The sequence below is a fragment of the Heloderma suspectum genome, chromosome W, assembly GCF_057233095.1.
Source record: "Heloderma suspectum isolate Gila_16-S chromosome W, 16-S_ref, whole genome shotgun sequence".
NCBI lineage: Eukaryota > Metazoa > Chordata > Lepidosauria > Squamata > Helodermatidae > Heloderma > Heloderma suspectum.
Genome location: NC_139475.1, coordinates 47,735,969 through 47,757,660, shown reverse-complemented (window position 1 = coordinate 47,757,660; position 21,692 = coordinate 47,735,969). Strand labels below are relative to the sequence as shown.

Below are 21,692 nucleotides of genomic sequence, written 5' to 3'. Positions count from 1 at the left end.
CAAAAAGCATTACTTCCAGGAAATCTAAACACGCACACACATTACAAAAGACTTTCTCATTCAAAACGAAGCTGGAGAAATGTCGCCCTTATGTGATGCAAAGAAAATTGGGACAGTGGGTGTCTCTTAATTTTTTTTTTTTAAAAAGATCTGTTTTCTTATTCCAGGACAAAGGTATTCCTCCTACATTTGATGGTTCACCTTGAGGTTTCTTGAGGTTTTTTGGGGGGCTCCCCAAAAACGTGACATCCCATCTTTGCCCTGTCTCTCCCCTTTCTGCCTCTTATGTAAACATAATATCAGAAGTCTTTCTCTCTCTGCTGCCCCCAGACAAATCACCTGTTATTTTATAATCATCCAGCAAGTCTCTCCCCCCCCCCCCCCGACTATTCCAGACAATCGGGGTGATAGACGTGGAGGGTTTTGGGTTTTTTTTAATACATATACATATATAGACATACATACATACATGGAGAAGCTACTGAAATTTGGGGTGTGTAAAAATACATGCAGGGGGGATTTTTAAGAAATAAACACTCAAACAGTGGAAATGAAAAAGCAAGCCTGTTTCCTTTTTATTTGGTTACAAACAAACAAAAGAGACCATTTCTGGACTGAAAGTCCTTTTTAAAGTGGATCAGAAAGGGAAAGAGGGAGGGAGGGAGAGAGGGGTAATAAGATGCATAAATATGGGAGCTTGGGGGGGCAGTTGGTTTGTGTGGGGTGGGGAAAAAAAGAGATGCCAGGGTTTATCGTGCAAGGGCAAACCTGTATTGCAGCTTAAGTGGTTCTCCAGGCTCTGACAAAGCGGGGGGGGGGGGGGGACTTAGTAAAACAAAGAGACAGGCCCATGTATGACAAACAGCCCCCTCCCCAAACCTTGACCCCTGTAAGTCACTGCTGTGATAAGATTTCTCCCTCCCTCCTCACTTTGCAAGGGGGAGGCAAAGCCTGCTGCTTTGGGGTTCTCTGCTACATTCTTTCCAAGATATCACAATATACCGAAGCAGGGTTGTGTTGAGATAGTGTGAGTGCGTGTGTGTGTAGGCGTGTAGTTCTTGCAGGCTACCCAAAGCCAAGCTTCAGAACAAAGGACACCTTCATGAGCGGAAGACCAGGAGGTGGAAGGGGGGCGGGGGAGAAGAGACACACATGCAGAATCTAAAGAGAATTCTAAGCCAATCCCTACTGAGCCCTTTGTGGGAAGTAAGAATCACTTATCTCTCCCCGCCCCCCTTTAAAAGAAAAAGAGGAACGGGGAAAAAAGGCCAAGGCACATGGGGGGCAGATCAATAGGCAGCAATAATTGAAGTGTTTCTTGCCCAGTGTAACAGGACCCCCCAAAAAACAAATAAGAAGCACCACTGCCCCAAGTGGGGGTCTCAAGCAAGTTATTGGGGGGATTTCAGATCTTGCTTTTGTAAGGGGTTTGGGTTTTAAAGAGTTTTTGGAAAGAATATAAACTAGGGGAAGAAATGAGGGGCACAGAAACAGAAAGATGGGGGTGGGGGCAGGCAAACGGACCCCATGCTTATGCCCCCCCATGTCAAAAGGAGACTCCATCACTCTTGCAATGTGCACACCCTTCTTGTATAAGTGTGGTGTGTGTACCCACACAGACACATATATATTTAAACATGGACATGATTTTTACACAAATATTCCAAGGCATACCAGACACACATTTATAGCTAAGATCCAAAGTTAGAGGAGGAAAGAGAGCATATAACCAAATACACAGCAAAGTACAATACATACATATGTGCGACCCTACGACACTTCTCAATACTTCTACAGTTTTGCTCCCAAGCCTTCCGTCTACAAGTCCTATCACGCGCTTTGCCCGGTGATTGAGGCCCTTCGGGCCCAGTAGGGCTTGCCTCTGAGTAGACCTCCCCGCCCTCCCCCCGAGGATTGCTCAGCCGGGCTGCGATCCGAGCGATGCTTTTCCAGCCGAGCAAGCCCCCTCGAGCCCACCGGGGGGTTGCTCTCGAGGAGACGCGCACTCACAAAAATGGCGATCTGGAGGCGCCTCTCCAAGCCCTCACGAAGCCGAGTGGGGCTTGCTCCCGAGAAAACCCTCCCCTACACGCTCCCCCTCCTCAAGACTGCTCGAACCGGTGGCGACCCGAGCTGCGCTCCCGCAGGGAGTAACTCAGTGCGCTTATTCCCGAGTAGACCCCGCTACAAGCCACACCCCGGCCGGAAAAGAAGCAGAATTCGAACTCCGCACCCCCCTTCGTATTTACGGTGGACCGGGCCGCGGGCGTGCAGCCTTCCCAGTTACCTTTCTTTGTGCAGGAGAGCCAGGCGGTCCTTGGGGACTTTGAGCCGCTGAGACAACCTCCGCTTCAGACCTTCCACCGTCTCTTCCACGGGCACAGAGAGCTCATACCGGGCCCCGGTGGTCGTGTGGACGAAAACATTCATGGACGGGTCGCTTTGGACGGCCTCGCAGGCTGGGCCCCCCCGGCTGCAGCTCCTGGGGGTGGATTGGTGGTCCATTCGATTACCTGGAGGGAGGGAGGCAGGGGTTGAACCCAGGTCCCAGACCAGGCGGGCAAAGCAGCGCCTCGCTTCCTCCTCGCGCGTTCACGCGGCTCCGGAGTGACTCCGCTTCCTCGCTTCCCTGGGACCGGAGCAGATCCTTCGCGCTTGTCCTCCCCCGCCCGTTTCGTCCTTTAACACCCCCCTCCCCCAAATATACACTTCCCTCTGAAGTTGCTTTTTCCTTAATAGGAAAAGGCGCGCGGGGGGTTAGTTAAAAAATAATTGAAAAAAAAACTACCTCCGCCTTTTACAAGGATTTTTAAAAAGAAAAGCAACTATTAATTAAATTATTTTTTTATCGCCTTCCCACCTTGGGCTCGAGCCCGTGTCGCACACGCAGCAGGGAGCTCCGCCGCCGCCGCTCCGAAGTCTGGGGTGAAGTAACCAGCGCCGGGAAGAGAAGGGGAGATGAAAGAGGGCGGGAGAAAAAAAGTTATAATGTATGAACGTTCTAAACGGGGGGGGGGGGGCCTCCCCTGGCCGGCCCCGCCGGGGCCAATCCGAGCTCTCCGAACGCCCACGGGCCAGCGCGCTGGGCCAAGGGCGGGCGGCCCGTCCCCGCCCCGCGCGATCAAGCAATAATGGGCGGAGCTATGGCGGTGCCAGGAAGGAAGTCCCCCTCCTTCTCCGCCCACACGCTATTGCCAATCCCGCCCCCATAGATGCTGACTGAACAACAAATTCATAATATATTAGTCCTACAACAAAGAGCTTCATGAAATAATAAGATGCGTGTGTGTATGTGTTAGTGTTAAATGTATCTATACATATGCCCAGATTACTGATAATATAAAATGATATTTGCATTGCATTTTAGGTTTTTAACTGGGCATTTTGGTCTTTTTGCTGTTTGCAATCAGCCCAAGGCTCGGGTCGGGTGGGGTATTAAAAATAGAATCAACAAAATCCAGACTGTAAATAATATATACCGAGAGAGATATACAAAGAAGTATTTGCAAAATATGGGGGACAGAATTAAAAGAGTGGTTATTAAAAACAGCATCAACAAAATATTGTAAATCAATAATATATACACAGAGATGTATAAAGAAGTCTGGTTTGCAAAACGTGGAGGATGGAATTAAAAGGGGCGAAAGGATTTTGTTTTTAATACAATTAAGGGCGCAATCCTAAGCATGTTTAGACAGAGAAAGAGCCTGCAACTCCCAGCCTTCCCCAGCCTCGTGCTGGCTGGGGAAGGCTGGGAGTTGTAGGCCTTTTCTAAACTTGCATAGGATTGTGGCCTAAGCTGCAGCCCTATGCACACCAGACAGGGAGGAAACGCCCCGTGTGTGTGTGTGTGTGTGTGTGGGGGGGGGGATCCAACTTAGACCCACTGAAATCCATGGGACTTAAGTTTGTTGTTGTTGTTGTTCAGTCGTTCAGTCGTGTCCGACTCTTCGGGACCCCATGGACCATAGCACGCCAGGCCTTCCTGTCCTGCGCTCTCTCCCGGAGCGTGCTCAAGTCCATATGCATTGCGTCAGTGATGCTATCTAGCCATCTCATCCTCTGCCGTCCCCTTCTCCTTTTGCCTTCAGTCTTTTCCAGCAGCAGGGCCTTTTCCAGAGAGTTTTCTCCTCGCATTAGGTGGCCAAAATACTTGAGCTTCAGCTTCAGTCTCTGTCCTTCCAATGAGCACTCAGGGTTGATTTCCTTTAGGATTGACTGATTGGACCTCCTTGCAGTCCAGGGGACTTGTAAGAGTCTTCTCCAGCACCACAGTTCGAAAGCATCAATTCTTCGGCGCTCAGCCTTCCTTATAGTCCAGCTCTCACAGCCATACGTTACTACTGGGAAAACCATAGCTTTGATTAGACGGACCTTTGTCGGCAAGGTGATGTCTCTGCTTCGTACTATGCTGTCCAGGTTGGCCATAGCTTTCCTCCCCAGGAGCAAGCGTCTTTTAATTTCATGGCTACAGTCACCGTCTGCGGTGAGCTTGGAGCCCAGGAAAGTAAAATCTGTCACTGCTTCCATTTCTTCCCCTTCTATATGCCAGGAAGTGATGGGGCCAGATGCCATGATCTTAGTTTTGTTAATGTTGAGTTTCAAACCAGCTTTTGCACTCTGCACTTTCACCCTCAACAAGAGGCTCTTGAGATCCTCTTCGCTTTCTGCCATTAGGGTGGTATCGTCTGCGTATCTGAGGTTGTTGATAATTCTCCTGGCAATCTGAATTCCGGCCTGTGATTCATCCAACCCGGCGTTTCTCATGATGTACTCTGCATATAAGTTAAATAAGCAGGGTGACAATATGCAGCCTTGTCGTACTCCTTTCCCAATTTGGAACCAATCGGTTGTTCCATGTCTGGTTCTCACTGTTGCTTCTTGACCCTCGTACAGGTTTCTCAGGAGACAGGTAAGGTGGTCTGGTACTCCCATCACTTTAAGAATTGGCCACAGTTTGTTGTGATCCACACAATCAAAGGCTTTAGCGTAGTCAATGAAGCAGAAATAAACGTTTTTCTGGAATTCTCTTGCTTTCTCCATGATCCAGCGAAAGTTGGCGATTTGATCTCTAGTTCCTCTGCCTCTTCGAAACCCCACTTGTACTTCCGGTAGTTCTCGGTTCGCATACTGCTGAAGCCTAGATTGTAGGATTTTGAGCATCACCTTGCTGACATGTGAAATGAGCGCAATTGTGCGGTAGTTTGAACACTCTTTGGCGTTGCCCTTCTTTGGAATTGGAATGTAAACTGACCTTTTCCAGTCTTGCGGCCACTGTTGAGTGTTCCAGATTTGTTGGCATATTGAATGCAGCACTTTAACAGCATCATCTTGGTTTAGTGGTTTTCCCTAAGTTCTTCAATTTAAGCCGAAATTTTGCAAGAAGCCGCTCATGATCTGAGCCACAGTCAGCTCCAGGTCTTGTTTTCACTGACTGTATAGAGCTTCTCCATCTTTGGCTGCAAAGGACATAATCAATCTGATTTCGATATTGACCATCTGGTGATGTCCATGTGTAGAGTCGCCTCTTGTGCTGTTGGAGAAGAGTGTTTGCTATGATCAGCGTGTTCTCTTGGCAAAACTCTATTAGCTTTTGTCCTGCTTCATTTTGTACACCAAGGCCATGCCTGCCTGTTATCCCGGTGATTTCTTGACTTCCTACTTTAGCATTCCAATGCCCTATGATGAAGAGGACATCTTCTTTTGGTGTTAGTTCTAGAAGGTGTTGTAGGTCTTCATAGAACCCATCAACCTCAGCTTCTTCGGCCTCAGTGGTTGGGGCATAGACTTGAATTACTGTGATGTGGAATGGTTTGCCTTGGATTCGTACTGAGATCATTCTATCGTTTTTGAGATTGTGCCCCAGTACTGCTTTTCCCACGCTTTTGTTGACTATGAGTGCTACTCCATTTCTTCTAAGGGATTCTTGCCCACAGTAGTAGATATGATGGTCACCTGAATTAAATTCGCCCATGCCTGTCCATTTGAGTTCGCTGATTCCCAAGATGTCCATGTTCAATCTTGCCATCTCATGGACCACCTCCAGCTTACCTTGATTCATTGATCTGACATTCCAGGTTCCTAAACAATATTGTTCTTTACAGCATCGGATTTTCTTTTCACCACCAGACACATCCACAGCTGAGTGTCCTTTCGGCTTTGGCCCAGCCGCTTCACTCTTTCTGGCGCTACTTGGAAATACCCTCTGCTCTTCCCCAGTAGTATATTGGATACCTTCCGACCTGAGGGGCTCATCTTCCGGCATCATCTCTTTTAGCCTTGGGATACGTTCCATGGGGTTTTCTTGGCAAGAATCCTGGAGTGGGTTGCCATTTCCTTCTCCAGTGGACCACATTTTGTCAGAATTCTCCGCCATGACCTGTCCGTCTTGGATTTAAGTTAGTCAAAATGAATTTGACTAACTTAAGTCAAATTCATTTTGTTGGGTCTACTCTAAGTAGGACTTACATTGGATTTAATCCATTGAATTCAAGGGAACTTGCTTCTGAGTAGACGTGCATCAGCTTGCTCTGTTAATTTTTAAAATTTTATTTCTGTGGGGTTGGCTTTTGGGGGGAGGGGGGATCCATTGCAAGACACCCCCCCTATAATTTCTGCTGTTCTTTTTAAATTGCTGGTTGCATACATCAAGCTTTTAAATTTTAAAATGTAAAGATCTGGGTGATGTGTGCGATCCTAGGCATATTTGACTTGGAGGGACATTCTGCTGGTTTTGGTGAGGCTTCCTCTAAGGTAACTAGGAGCTCAATTGTGCAAATATATACATATTTACTGAATTCTGTGGGGTTTACTCCCAGGTAAGTTTGCATAGGAAAAACCTCCAGCAAAGGAGAGCGTTACCTTGTCATGGTGCTGGAGCTTGAGCACCTCAATGACGCCATGAGCCAAACCGTGAAGGGACACCCAAGACGGGAAGGTCACGGCAGAGAGGTCAGACTAAATACGATCCCTGGGGAAGGAAACGGAAACCCACCCCAGTATTCTTGCCGTGGAAACTAAATGGATCAGTACAACCAGGGATACATCGGTATACCATCGGAGGATGGGACTCCCAGGTCGGACGATGGTCAAAATGCTACTGGGGAGGAACAGAGGATGAGTTCAACGAGCCCCAGATGTGATGACGCAGCTAGCTCAAAGCCAAAAGGACGGCTAGCGGCCGACGGTGCTGGCGGTGAACGACGAATCCGATGTTCTAAAGAGCAACACACCACAGGAACCTGGAATGTAAGATCTATGAGCCAGGGCAAATTGGATGTGCTTATTGGGGAGATGTCAAGATTAAATATAGACATTTTGGGTGTCAGTGAACTGAGACGGCCTGGAATGGGCCACTTCACATCAGATGACCACCAGATCTACTACTGTGGACAAGAGGACCACAGAAGAAATGGAGTAGCCTTCATAATTAACAATAAAGTGGCTAAAGCAGTGCTTGGATAGAATCCAAAAACCAATAGAATGTTCTCAGTTCGAATTCAGGGTAAGCCATTTAACATCACAGTGATCCAAATATACGCCCCAACCACAGATGCTGAAGAAGCAGAAGTAGATCAGTTCTATAGGATCTGCAGCACCTACTGGATAGTACGCCAAAAAGAGATGTTCTTTTCATTACAGGAGACTGGAATGCTAAGGTGGGTGGTCAAACGACACCTGGAATTACAGGCAAGCATGGTCTGGGAGAACAAAATGAAGCGGGACCTAGGCTGATAGAATTTTGCCAAGACAACTCACTGTGCATAACAAACACTCTCTTCCAACAACCTAAGAGACAACTTTATACATGGACTTCACCAGATGGTCGACACTGAAATCAGACTGACTACATCCTGTGTAGCCAAAGGTGGCGGACATCTATGCAGTCGGTAAAAACAAGACCTGGAGCTGATTGTGGCTCAGATCACGAGCTTCTTATTGCACAATTTAGCATCAGACTAAAGAGAATAGGGAAGACCCACAGATCAGTCAGATATGAGCTCACTAATATTCCTCATGAATATGCAGTGTAGGTGAGGAATAGATTTAAGGGACTAGATTTAGTAGATAGGGTCCCGGAAGAACTATGGACAGAAGTTTGCAACATTGTTCAGGAGGCGGCAACAAAAACGTCCCAAAGAAAAAGAAAACCAAGAAGGCAAGATGGCTGTCTGCTGAGACACTGGAAGCAGCCCAAGAAAGAAGGAAAGCAAAAGGCAACAGTGATAGGGGGAGATATGCCCAATTAAAAGCAAAATTCCAGAGGTTAGCCAGAAGAGGTAAGGAATTATTTTTAAACAAGCAATGCGTGGAAGCGGAAGAAGATAATGGAATAGGAAGGACAAGAGACCTCTTCCAGAAAATCAGAAACATTGGCGGTAAATTCCAGGCAAAAATGGGTGTGATCAAAAACAAAGATGGCAAGGACCTAGCAGAAGAGATCAAGAAAAGGTGGCAAGAATATACAGAAGATCTGTATAGGAAGGATGATAATACTGGGGATAGATTTGATGGGGTGGTCAGTGAGTTAGAGCCAGACATCCTGAAGAGTGAGGTTGAATGGGCCTTAAGAAGCATTGCTAATAACAAGGCAGCAGGAGATGACGGTATCCCAGCTGAGCTGTTTAAAATCTTGCAAGATGATGCTGTCAAGGTGATGCATGCCATATGCCAGCAAATTTGGAAAACACAAGAATGGCCATCAGATTGGAAAAAATCAATTTATATCCCCATACCAAAAAGGGAAACACTAAAGAATGTTCAGATTATAGAACAGTGGCACTTATCTCACATGCCAGCAAGGTAATGCTCAAGATCTTGCAAGGTAGACTCCAGCAATTCATGGAACGAGAATTGCCAGATGTACAAGCTGGGTTTAGAAAAGGCAGAGGAACTAGAGACCAAATTGCCAATATCCGCTGGATAATGGAGAAAGCCTGGGAGTTTCAGAAAAACATCTATTTCTGTTTTATTGACTACTCTAAAGCCTTTGACTGTGTGGATCATAACAAATTGTGGCAAGTTCTTGGTGGTATGGGGATACCAAGTCATCTTGTCTGCCTCCTGAGGCATCTGTAGAACGACCAAGTAGCAACGGTAAGAGCAGACCACGGAACAACGGACTGGTTCAAGATTGGGAAAGGCGTACGGCAGGGTTGTACACGCTCACCCTACCTATTCAACCTGTACGCAGAACACATCATGCGACGTGCTGGGCTCGATGAAGCCGAGGCTGGAGTTAAAATCGCTGGGAGAAACATTAACGACCTCAGCTATGCAGATGATACCACTTTGATGGCTGAAAGCAAGGAGGAGGTGAGGAACCTCATGACGAAGGTGAAAGAAGAAAGTGCAAAAGCTGGGTTGCAGTTAAACCTCAAAAAAACCAAGATTATGGCAACCAGCTTGATTGACAACTGGCAAATAGAGGGAGAAAACATGGAGGCAGTGACAGACTTTATCTTTCTAGGCGCAAAGATTACTGCAGACACTGACTGCAGCCAGGAAATCAGAAGACGTTTACTTCTTGGGAGAACAGCAATGACAAATCTTGATAAAATAGTGAAGAGCAGAGACATCACGCTGACAACAAAGGTCCGCATAGTGAAAGCAATGGCATTCCCCGTAGTAACCTACGGCTGCGAGAGCTGGACCGTAAGGAAGGCTGAGCGAAGGAAGATAGATGCGTTTGAACTGTGGTGCTGGAGGAAAATTCTGAGAGTGCCTTGGACTGCAAGGAGATCAAACCAGCCCATCCTCCAGGAAATAAAGCCAGACTGCCACTTGAGGGAAGGATACTACAGGCAAAACTGAAGTACTTTGGCCACGTAATGAGAAGACAGGACACCCTGGAGAAGATGCTGATGCTGGGGAAAGTGGAAGGCAAAGAAAGAGGGGCCGACCAAGGGCAAGGTGGATGGATGATATTCTGGAGGTGACGGACCCGACCTTGGGGGAGCTGGGGGTGGCAACGGCCGACAGGAAGCTCTGGCGTGGGCTGATCCATGAAGTCACGAAGAGTTGGAAGCAACTGAACGAATAAACAGCAACAAAAAAGTTTGCATAGAACTCTGTCCTTAGGACAGATTTCCTTCTGCAGTGAAATCTTATCTGAGCCCAACCACCATCACAAACTCATGTTTCTATTCTGTTCTTTGTGTGTTTTTAATCGTGTTTTAATATATTGGTTTTATTGTTTTAAATCCGTTTTATTCATCTGTGATCAGAAGCTGCCTTGAGTGCCATTTCCTTGGTAGAAAGGTGGGGTACAAATCAATCAATAAAAAACCATTCATTCCTTTTTTGCCCAAGGAAAAGAGGCAAACAACCTATTAAAATACAAAACAATTATACATTTTTTTTAAAAGCACAAGACTCAGATCATCATTATGTTTAAAGGCTGCAATCATATACTCACTTACCTGGGAGTAAGCCCCATTACAGACTCTGTGCAATAGCTCTTACTCCCAGGTGTTGCAGCCTTGCCTATCAAACCTCTGTGCACCGTTTGATTTGGGGTAGAGTAGACCACTCCGGATTGAATGGAGACTTACTCTTGACAGGGAAAAATGTATATACAATTGCAGCCTCTGTCTGATTTTCTAAGTGCAACTGCAGCAGACTTCTGGTGTGCTGAGAACAGGAGGGACTAGAAACTTGAAATAAATACATAAAGCTGAAATTCTCTTGTAATGAATAAAGATTTAGGGTATGCAATTTTTACACGAAAGGAGAGAGGGAAAAATACTACCCATATCCCATTGTTATGGGGGAAGACAACTCGCAGACAGACACAGACACATCCTTAGGGGGGAAGACAACTCACAGACAGACAGACACATTCTTCACATATTTTACACCTACCCTGGAGGTAACAACCTTGAACAAGAGGTATTTCTAATTAGGGTTCTTTCTGTCAAGGGCTCCTTGGAGGCCTCTCTCAGTCTAATCCAGTAGCCAAGTCCAGACACAGACAAAGGGAATCCTTTCAAAGCTTTATTCCTCTTTTACAACTTAACAACTCTACAGGTAGCAACTAGATCTGAGCAGCAGAGTACCTATCCCTTATGTTGGAACAGTTGGTCCCCGTTTGAAAGGGAATTACTGGCAGACCCCTGAACTTAAGGACTAGGGAGAGTCCCTCCCCTTTTCCCTTGGATCCTCTGGGCGCAGCTGTTGTTTGCGCGCCAACCGGGCACTACACCTCCTTTCCGCGCCCTCCATTTGGCGTCGCTCTCTGCGTCGGCGTCGCGCATCCACCAAGTCTGCTTCCCGCGCTCTCTCACTCCCAGGACTGCTATCTAAGCCAGGAATGCCGGTGGGAGGAATCTCCGTCAGCTGTGGGCCCTGGGAAAGAGGAGCGCGCTCCTCTCCCAGGAGCGACTGCTCTTCCTCAGAATCAGAACTACTCTGGGATTCTATGGGCTCAGTGTCCACCCTGACACTTTCAACACACATCTGGCAACTCAAAATTGTCTCCTTTCTCTCCCTCTCCCCACGCACAATCCCTGATTCATGGAGGCCTCCAAATCTGTCTAGAACATCAGGTTTCTGCCTTGGCACACAGGGGCTGCTAACAATCGGTGCCTCTGAGCATGTGCAGAGTCAGGTTTCTTCCTTGGTGCACGTGGGCTGCTGACAATCGGTTCCTCTGAGCATGCACAGAGTGCACTCCTCTGGACCATGTCATTTTGAAAAGATACTAGCAAAATAATACACAAATTGTATAGAACAGACCCCGCCACCCCTGTGCTGAAATATTCAGAAATTAATATAACCTCTACAGATTGCTAGAATTACACCCCACAGAACTGCTTGTGGGGTGAACCAGGTTCCAGGGGCTAAATGCTTTGATTCCAATTCTCTTTTTTCTGGGGGGCAGGGAGTGGGAACACTGAACAGGAGAAAGAAGAGCATGCCACGGGGCATGTGCAGAGTGCCTCATCCCGCACCTTGCTTAGCTGGATTTGCAGATGTGGTTTCTGAGCCACCCACTGAACCCCGGAGCTTGAGACATTGATCTCTGCATAGCATCACTGGATATTATACACAGGACATAATTTTGCATTTTGGAATAACCACAATGACAATCGTAGGAGCCGGAAGATGTTTTGGCCCCTTTTCTTGGTGTGGGAAAATGGGCATATAACAATTCTGCACAACTGCAGAGCTACACAGAACACCTCATCAGGCTGAGAATGTATGGCCACAATCCTTACGCACTCTTTCTTGGCAGCAAGCCCCATCAGAATCCATGGGGCTGACTTCTCAGTATACCTGTGTAGCATTGCGCTGTTTGTCCCTGTCCTCTCTATCTCTCTTTAGGGAAAAGCACCCTTAAAGATATAAAAGGCCTTGCAAAGCCTGCTGTGAGTTGTGTCAATCAGCTTTCCTCAACCTGATGCCCTCCAGATGGGCTGGACTACAAGTCCCATCAACCCCAGTGAGCATGGCCAAAGGAGTCTTTTGCCCTGCGCATGCCAGTGTCCTTTTTATTGTTAATTGCATTTCTATTGTCCCTTTCTTCAATGGAGCCCAGTCCCATGTTAACTTTTATCTATGTAACAACAACCCTGTGGAGTAGGTTAGACAGAGAGAGTGAGAGCGAGACTGCCCAAGGTCACTCAGTGGTCACAGTTGAGTGGGGGTTTGGATGCAGGTCTCCTCCTGATTCTATTCTGACTGTCTAACCACTACACCATCGTGCCTTGCAATAGAGGCCAAGTGGAGAGTGTATAGGCAGAGCAAAGAGCCAGCAATGTTATTTCCTGAAGCTGAAGAGGGTGGGGTTTTTTTTTTTGCCTTTGCCCCCATCTTGGTAATGTGAAAAAGTCTCAAGTGCTATATTATAGTACCTTGGATGGAACCAAGAGGTCATCCAGTCTGACCCGCTGGCTGGAGGTAAGAAAATCTGACAGTTGCTCTTGACCAATTTACTCCTGCGGTGTCAAGGGCTCCTTGGAGGCCTCTCTCAGTCTAATCCAGTAGCCAAGTCCAGACACAGACAAAGGGATTCTTTTCAAAGCTTTATTCCTCCTTTTTGTTGTTGTTGTTCAGTCGTTCAGTCGTGTCCGACTCTTCGTGACCCCATGGACCATAGCACGCCAGGCCTTCCTGTCCTGCGCTCTCTCCCGGAGCATGCTCAAGTTCATATTCATTGCATCCGTGATGCTATCTAGCCATCTCATCCTCTGCCGTCCCCTTCTCCTTTTGCCTTCAGTCTTTCCCAGCATCAGGGTCTTTTCCAGGGAGTTTTCTCTTCGCATTAGGTGGCCAAAATACTGGAGCTTCAGCTTCATTATCTGTCCTTCCAAAGAGCAGTCAGGGTTGATTTCCTTTAGGATGGACTGATTTGACCTCCTTGCAGTCCAGGGGACTCGTAAGAGTCTTCTCCAGCACCACAGTTCGAAAGCATCAATTCTTCGGCGCTCAGCCTTCCTTATAGTCCAGCTCTCACAGCCATACATTACTACTGGGAAAACCATAGCTTTGATTAGACGGACCTTTGTCGGCAAGGTGATGTCTCTGCTTCTTACTATGCTGTCTAGGTTGGCCATAGCTTTCCTCCCAAGGAGCAAGCGTCTTTTAATTTCATGGCTACAGTCACCGTCTGCGGTGATCTTGGAGCCCAAGAAAGTAAAATCTGTCACTGCTTCCATTTCTTCCCCTTCTATATGCCAGGAAGTGAGGGGGCCAGATGCCATGATCTTCGTTTTTTTAATGTTGAGTTTCAAACCAGCTTTTGCACTCTCCTCTTTCACCCTCAACAAGAGGCTCTTGAGATCCTCTTCGCTTTCTGCCATTAGGGTGGTATCGTCTGCATATCGGAGGTTGTTGATAATTCTCCCGGCAATCTTAATTCCGACCTCTGATTCATCCAACCCGGCATTTCTCATGATGTACTCTGCATATAAGTTAAATAAGCAGGGTGACAATATGCAGCCTTGTCGTACTCCTTTCCCAATTTTGAACCAATCGGTTGTTCCATGTCTGGTTCTTACTGTTGCTTCTTGACCCTTGTACAGGTTTCTCAGGAGACGGGTAAGGTGGTCTGGTACTCCCATCACTTTCAGAATTTGCCACAGTTTGTTGTGATCCACACAATCAAAGGCTTTAGCGTAGTCAATGAAGCAGAAATAGACGTTTTTCTGGAATTCTCTTGCTTTCTCCATGATGCAGCGAATGTTGGCGATTTGATCTCTAGTTCCTCTGCCTCTTCTAAACCCAGCTTGTACTTCCGGTAGTTCTCGGTTCGCATACTGCTGAAGCCTAGCTTGTAGGATTTTGAGCATCACCTTGCTGGCATGTGAAATGAGCGCAATTGTGCGGTAGTTGGAACACTCTTTGGCGTTGCCCTTCTTTGGAATTGGAATGTAAACTGACCTTTTCCAGTCTTGTGGCCACTGTTGAGTGTTCCAGATTTGTTGGCATATTGAATGCAGCACTTTAACAGCATCATCTTTTAGGATTTTAAATAGCTCGGCTGGAATACTGTCATCTCCGCTAGCTTTGTTGTTACTAATGCTTCCTAAGGCCCACTTGACTTCACTCTCTAGGATGTCCGGCTCAAGTTCAGTGACCGCACTATCATGGCTATCAGCGACATTCAGATCTTTCCTGGATAGTTCTTCTGTGTATTCTTCCCACCTCTTCTTAATCTCATCTGCTTCTGTTAGGTCCCTGCCTTCTTTGTCCTTTATCATGCCCGTCTTTGCACAAAACGTTCCCTTGAGATCTCCAATTTTCTTGAAGAGATCTCTAGTCTTTCCCATTCTGTTGTTTTCCTCGATTTCTTTGCATTGTTCATTTAAGAAGGCCTTCTTGTCTCTCCTTGCTATTCTCTGGAACTCTGCATTCAGTTGGGTATATCTTCCCCTTTCTCCCTTGCTTTTCGCTTCCCTTCTTTCCTCAGCTACTTGTAAAGCCTCATCAGACAGCCACTTGGCTTTCTTGCATTTCTTTTTCTTTGGGACGGATTTAGTTGCTGCCTCCTGAACAATGTTATGGACCTCCGTCCATAGTTCCTCAGGCACTCTGTCTATCAGGTCTAATCCCTGAAATCTATTCCTCACCTCCACTGTATATTCAGAAGGGATATGACTGAGGTCATACCTGAACGGTTTAGTGGTTTTCCCGACGTTCTTCAATTTAAGCCGAAATTTTGCAAGAAGCAGCTCATGATCTGAGCCACAGTCAGCTCCAGGTCTTGTTTTTACTGACTGTATGGAGCTTCTCCATCTTTGGCTGCAAAGGACATAATCAATCTGATTTCGATATTGACCATCTGGTGACGTCCATGTGTAGAGTCGCCTCTTATGCTGTTGGAAAAGAGTGTTTGCTATGATCAGCATGTTCTCTTGGCAAAACTCTATTAGCTTTTGTCCTGCTTCATTTGGTACACCAAGGCCATGCCTGCCTGTTATCCCGGTGATTTCTTGACTTCCTACTTTGGCATTCCAATCCCCTATGATGACGAGGACATCTTCTTTGGGTGTTAGTTCTAGAAGGTGTTGTAGGTCTTCATAGAACCGATCAACCTCAGCTTCTTCGGCCTCAGTGGTTGGGGCATAGACTTGAATTACTGTGATGTTGAATGGTTTGCCTTGGATTCGTACTGAGATCATTCTACCATTTTTAAGATTGTACCCCAGTACTGCTTTTCCCACCCTTTTGTTGACGATGAGTGCTACTCCATTTCTTCTAAGGGATTCTTGCCCACAATAGTAGATATGATGGTCACCTGAATTAAATTCACCCATGCCTGTCCATTTTAGTTCGCTGATTCCCAAGATGTCGATGTTCAATCTTGCCATCTCATGTTTGACCACCTCCAGCTTACCTTGATTCATTGATCTGACATTCCAGGTTCCTAAACAATATTGTTCTTTACAGCATCGTATTTTCTTTTCACCGCCAGACACATCCACAGCTGAGTGTCCTTTTGGGTTTGGCCCAGCCGCTTCACTCTTTCTGGCGCTACTTGGAAATACCCTCTGCTCTTCCCCAGTAGCATATTGGACACCTTCCGACCTGAGGGGCTCATCTTCCGGCGTCATACCTTTTAGCCTTGTGATACGTTCCATGGGGTTTTCTTGGCAAGAATCCTGGAGTGGGTTGCCATTTCCTTCTCCAGTGGACCACATTTTGTCAGAACCCTCTGCCATGACCTGTCCGTCTTGGGTGGCCCTGCACGGCATAGCTTATGGCTTCACTGAGTTACGCAAGCCCCTTCGCCACAACAAGGCAGTGATCCATGAAGGGGTTATTCCTCCTTTACAACTTAACAATTCTACTGTTAGCAACTAGATATGAGCAGCAGAGTACCTATGCCCTACATTGGAACAGTTGGTCCCTGTTTGAAAGGGAATTACTGGCAGACCCCTGAACTTAAGGGCTAGGGAGAGTCCCTCCCCTTTTCCCTTGGATCCTCTGGGCGCAGCTGTTTGTGCGCCAACCGGGCACTACGCCTCCTTTCCGCGCCCTCCATTTGGCGCCGCTCTCTGCGTCGGCGTCACGCATCCATCAAGTCTGCTTCCCGCACTCTGTCACTCCCAGGACTGCTATCTAAGCTAGGAATGCCGGTGGGAGGAATCTCCGTCAGCTGTGGGCCCTGGGAAAGAGGAGTGCGCTCCTCTCCCAGGAGTGACTCCTCTTCCTCAGAATCAGAACTACTCTGGGATTCTATGGGCTCAGTGTCCACCCTGACATGCGGTCTGTCTCAGAAGCAGAGCTCTCCAGATGTCATGGCTTCAGATGTTTCAAGGAAGCATCTTGAGAAGACTTGACTTACACGGGGAACAAGCCCTGGTGACCTCACGAGTAGAGTTCACAAGTCTCGGATCGTGCTCTTAGAGGTACGTTCTGAAAAGTTCTATCTGGGTCTCTTATATGAAATTGCGATGAAAACCCAGGTTCCATCAACAGCTCTCGGAGACTTGTGACTGAAAGTGAAGCAGTGGGAGGTAGGCCCGCAAATAAATCCCCTCCCAGCCAAAGTGCATTGAGGCTTAGTGGGTTTTAGTAAGCAATGAAAAACTAAAATAAAATAAAGTATGATTTTTGAATCATATTTTTTCTAGGTGTAAAGATTACTGCAGACGCTGACTGCAGCCAGGAAATCAGAAGACATTTACTTCTTGACAAATCAATGACAAATCTTGATAAAATAGTGAAGAGCAGAGACATCACGCTGACAACAAAGGTCTGCATAGTGAAAGCAATGGCGTTCCCCATAGTAACCTACGGCTGCGAGAGCTGGACCGTAAGGAAGGCTGAGCCAAGGAAGATAGATGCGTTTGAACTGTGGTGCTTGGGGGAAATTCTGAGCGTGCCTTGGACTGCAAGGAGATCAAACCAGCCCATCCTCCAGGAAATAAAGCCAGACTGCCACTTGAGGGAAGGATACTACAGGCAAAACTGAAGTACTTTGGCCACGTAATGAGAAGACAGGACACCCTGGAGAAGATGCTGATGCTGGGGAAAGTGGAAGGCAAAGGAAGAGGGGCCGACCAAGGGCCAGGTGGATGGATGATATCCTGGAGGTGACGGACCCGACCTTGGGGGAGCTGGGGGTGGCAACGGCCGACAGGAAGCTCTGGTGTGGGCTGGTCCAGGAAGTCACGAGGAGTCGGAAGCGACTGACCGAATAAACAGCAACATGATTTTTTTTAAAAAGCGTGGGAGAGTCAGGCCAACAGCATGCCCCTGTGCTTTAATTCTTTAAAAGGACAGGTGCTGGTATGTCTGAAATCCTGCCGCCCCAATTTGGGAGTGCTTACATACACACACCTGCAAGTACAAATATGTAGAATTGGTTGAAGGCGGATGGGGAGAAATGCATTTTGCCCATGCCTAGAGGTGCTCTCTTCCAAGCTCTTGGCACTGCCAAGAAAGGCCAGGGAAACTCAGCTCCTTACAGGCCAGCAGCAATGCCCATTTTCAGCGATGAAGTGAACAAGCTTCCGGGTCCCACTGGTCTCTTTGCCGGCCTCTGATGAAGAGGGGTGGAGTACAACCCGAAAGTTTGCCACGCCCTTTCAGGTGACAAACACCTTTTTGCATCCCGTATTCCCACTCTCGGCCGAAAAGACCAGCAGTTCTGCTCACACAGACTCCCCCAGGAAGGAATGCACGCTCATGCTTGCAAAATAACCCATGACCCCCCCGAAAAGAAGAGAGGACACCTGGGCATGATCTCATCTCTCATCTCTTGTCTCTGGCACTGCAAAAGCCAAAGCAATGTTTGGGCTGTGAATGCAGGCAGGGCAAGCGAGGAAAGTGTGGGCAACTCTTGGGGGGGGGCTGAAATCCCCCCACCCCTCCTACAAGCAAGGGCCTCTGGCAAACACATCTGGGCATCTGGATGTTTTGCTTTGGTTTGAAGGACTCAATGACACATCTCTTGGAATCGCCCTCTTCAATCTCCTTCCATACCAAAGAAGCAAGAGAAATTTCCCTAATGTGTATATTCCACCCCCCCTCCCCACCCACTCCACTCATCCCCAGGCCTTCATAATTCTAGAGGGAGAAATTTGCCTGCAAATCCATCCCCCATCCCCCGTCTCTTGGGAAGGTTATTAGACAAAGAATCTCAAACGACTCTCTCTTTCTCCTAGCATGTGGGCATTTAAAAAAAATTAAATAAGACAGATTTCCCCAGCCTGGCGCCCTTCAGATGGGTTAGACTACAATGACCATCATCCCTGGCCAACATGGTCAGGGAGGATGCATATTGTAGTCCACCCCGTCTGGAGGGTGCTGAAAAGAAGTGGTCACCGTGGTTGGTTTGGAAAGAAAAGTGTGTGTGTGTGTGGGGGAAGCAGTATTTTCTGGAAAAGGAGCCCCCCCCCCCCCCACAGGCCGGTTCAGTCCTTGAATGGGCTCCAAATGCTGACACCTGGGCATTCCAAAGTGAAGGACAGAGGTGTCTCTGAGCACATACAGGGTATGTCCCCCAGAGGACGTAAACAAAGGCGGCTCCCTACACATTCCAGCATTTAGTGTGGGTTTTTCGAGGGCAGAAGGTCACGGTGGAGAGTTTTGAGGGCAGGCATTGCTCTTGATAGGAACATGCCATGCACATCTATCATCTATCTATCATCTATCTATCATCTATCTATCATCTATCTATCATCTAATCTCCTTTAAGGTGTCACAAGATTCTTCGTTGGTTTTGCTGCCCCTCTGGGAATTCTAGAGGTCAAGCACTCTTGACACAGACAGGGGTTTATGGCCTTTAGACACAAAGGCCTACCCTTCTGGTTATCGTGGGCACAGGCAGCCTGGAAAATGGGGTGAGGTGGGGGATAAACAGGTCAAACTTGATTTGTGGACACGTCAGTCCCCCTCCCAAGTTACCAGGAACCCTGAAGAAAGCTGATGAATGGACAGAGGTCCCCTGATAATGGAAGAATGGTGGCGGGTGGCGGGGGGGGGGGACTGGAACAGCCCCTGCCTGCGTGGGCAGAATACATGGCAAGGCATGGGTGGGAGGGAGAGAGGCTCACAGCAGCCATGACAGCCCCCCAAGGGAGTTTCTGGCCAAATACATTTGCCAGAGCCATGATCAGGGTTTGATTCTCCCTTGGAATACTGGTTCTGCCCATGTTGATTGCAGAACAGTAGAACCTTTGGGTCCACATTTCCCCCAAATTGAAATGCAGGGAACTGTGTCTGTGGCATCTGTGTGTTTCCAGATCAGTACGTTCCTCATCTCCCTAAGAGAGGGGACTGTACCATGCAGCCCCCCCCCCCCTTTGCTTGTGTTTGGAAAGGTTTCTTGCCCTCATGCTAGAGGGAAGAGGATGGCCATGGTTGGTTTGAAAAAGCTAGACAGAAAACAGAGCTGTTGTCTGGAAGAGCAGAAGTTCCTTTTCCATTCAAGAGAGCTGCAATGGGTTTAGACACATGGGGCGGCCTTTTTTGAGCTTTCTCCCAGTGCCATGCTGCACAAGGTTGTGGTTTCTCAGGAAAGGCACTCTGCACATGCTCATCAGGCCCAGTAGATGCGTTAGTGGGGAATCTAGGGAGGGTGGATTGGGAGGGTGCCTGCCCAGCCTGCCCCTAATACACACACACACACACACACACACACACACACAAAAACCTTCTCTGGAATCCGTGAAGGAGAAAAAATAAGGCTTTGTTGAATGGTGAGAGTTGTTCCTTGCACTCTTGCCAGTTTCTGCCCTCCAAGAGGTCATCAAAATGTTCTGCGTCCTTCTGGATCTCAACACAGTTTGGGTTCACCACTTATTGATTTCACACACCCCTTTTATTCATCACCTCCCGTGCAATTTCCTGTCTTATAAAAAAAGGAGACTTCCTTCTTTCGTGGTTTGTGGCACTCAAGGCCCCAATCCTAGTAAGGCTGCAATCCGACCCCCAGTTTCCTGGGGCGGGGGGCGGTGGTGGTAACAGACACGTCTAGGATTACACTGTTACTGGGAAGCAACTCCCTTGTCCCTTTGCTTCCCCGGATCCGGCTGCCCAGTCTCTGCACCCCTGCGAACGTTTACGCCAAAGGAAGTCCCACTGAGATACTGTGCAGGGATCAACCGCTGAGGAGATGGCGACCGAGAATCCAAAGGTGAGGAATTTTATGGGTGCAGTCACTTAACCTCATTTTTTAAAAGAATCACCCCTTAACCTCATTTTTTAAAAGAATCACCCCTTTCTCCCTTTTCTTTGTTTAAGCTCGCTCATGCGACAACATGGAAATTGTCCAATGGAGCTCCCGAAATATAATCTACGGTAGAGGAGCGTGCGTGGATGAGGGAGAGACAGACGGACAGAGAATTTACGCAGCAAGGAAACGCCGGAGCCTATGCATTAGGAGTAAAATGCATTGAGTCCAATGGGCTTTACTCCCAGGAAAGTGTGGCTAGGAGTGCAGCACTGCGTGGGAAGATGCAGAGTGCCATTGCGTAGCCGTCGACTCAAAAGGAAGCCCCACGGAATTGAATGGGGCTTGCGCCCAGGTAACTGCGTGCAGGATCGCTGCCAGAGAGAGGCAGCGACAGATAGGCTATAGCGCCAAAGGCCAGCCCTACGTCTTCGTCTGATTTGGAGCGGCATCTCTCACTGAATTTGGGGAGCCGAGGGGATTTACTCCCGTGCAGACATGCGCGGGGTCGAGCTCCGACAAGGATCCGGGGCTGCGTGTCCCCCCGCTCTCCCGGAACCTGGACGGGGCTACATTCAAAGTCGACTCACCGAATCCGTCGGAGCTCTCTTCGCCGAAACAGCGCACGGAAACGAAGCAGGAAACACCAGACCCCGAAATTTCTCCCTGGGCGAAAAAAGTATATAGTATCCCTCTCTGAGCCAGCCGGACGCTCCTGGGACGCCGGGATGTGCGTGTGGGTCCTTGAAGGCGAGCGGGGCCTCCCGACGGGGCAGGGCAGACCAAGAACAATCCCAGAGCCCCCGTTTTAAGAAAGAGGAAGCCAAGACGCCAGAGAAACGAGAGGGTTTAATCCGCCTCCAGCGGCGCCTCCGCCGTCTGGTGCCCGGATCGCCGAAGCGTCCCGCCGCCTCCCTGCGCGTTTTTTAACGCTTGGGAGGCGCTCGAAAAGTTTTTATCCCGCACGCCCGGGGGCACGCGCGAACAGCCGCGTTACGCGGGGCGGGGGAAAAACAGCCCAGCTCCGAAGCGGGGAGGGCGGGAGCCGGGCAGAGCCCGCCCGCAGACT

At 48.2% G+C, this 21,692-nt stretch overlaps 1 protein-coding gene across 1 annotated transcript in view; it reads right to left on the bottom strand.

The window, feature by feature from the left end:
* The window catches only part of LOC146333990 (midnolin-B-like), a 54,003-nt gene extending 32,549 nt beyond the window's left edge, over nucleotides 1–21,454 (bottom strand). The window contains exons 1-3 of the mRNA XM_084825365.1: nucleotides 21,214–21,454; nucleotides 2,861–2,920; nucleotides 2,288–2,513 (exon numbers count right to left, since the gene is read on the bottom strand). Of these exons, the coding sequence (XP_084681491.1) occupies nucleotides 2,288–2,505 (218 nt within the window). The 5' untranslated portion in view covers nucleotides 2,506–2,513; nucleotides 2,861–2,920; nucleotides 21,214–21,454. The remainder of the gene's footprint in view (nucleotides 1–2,287; nucleotides 2,514–2,860; nucleotides 2,921–21,213) is intronic.
* Nucleotides 21,455–21,692: the final 238 nt, after the last annotated feature.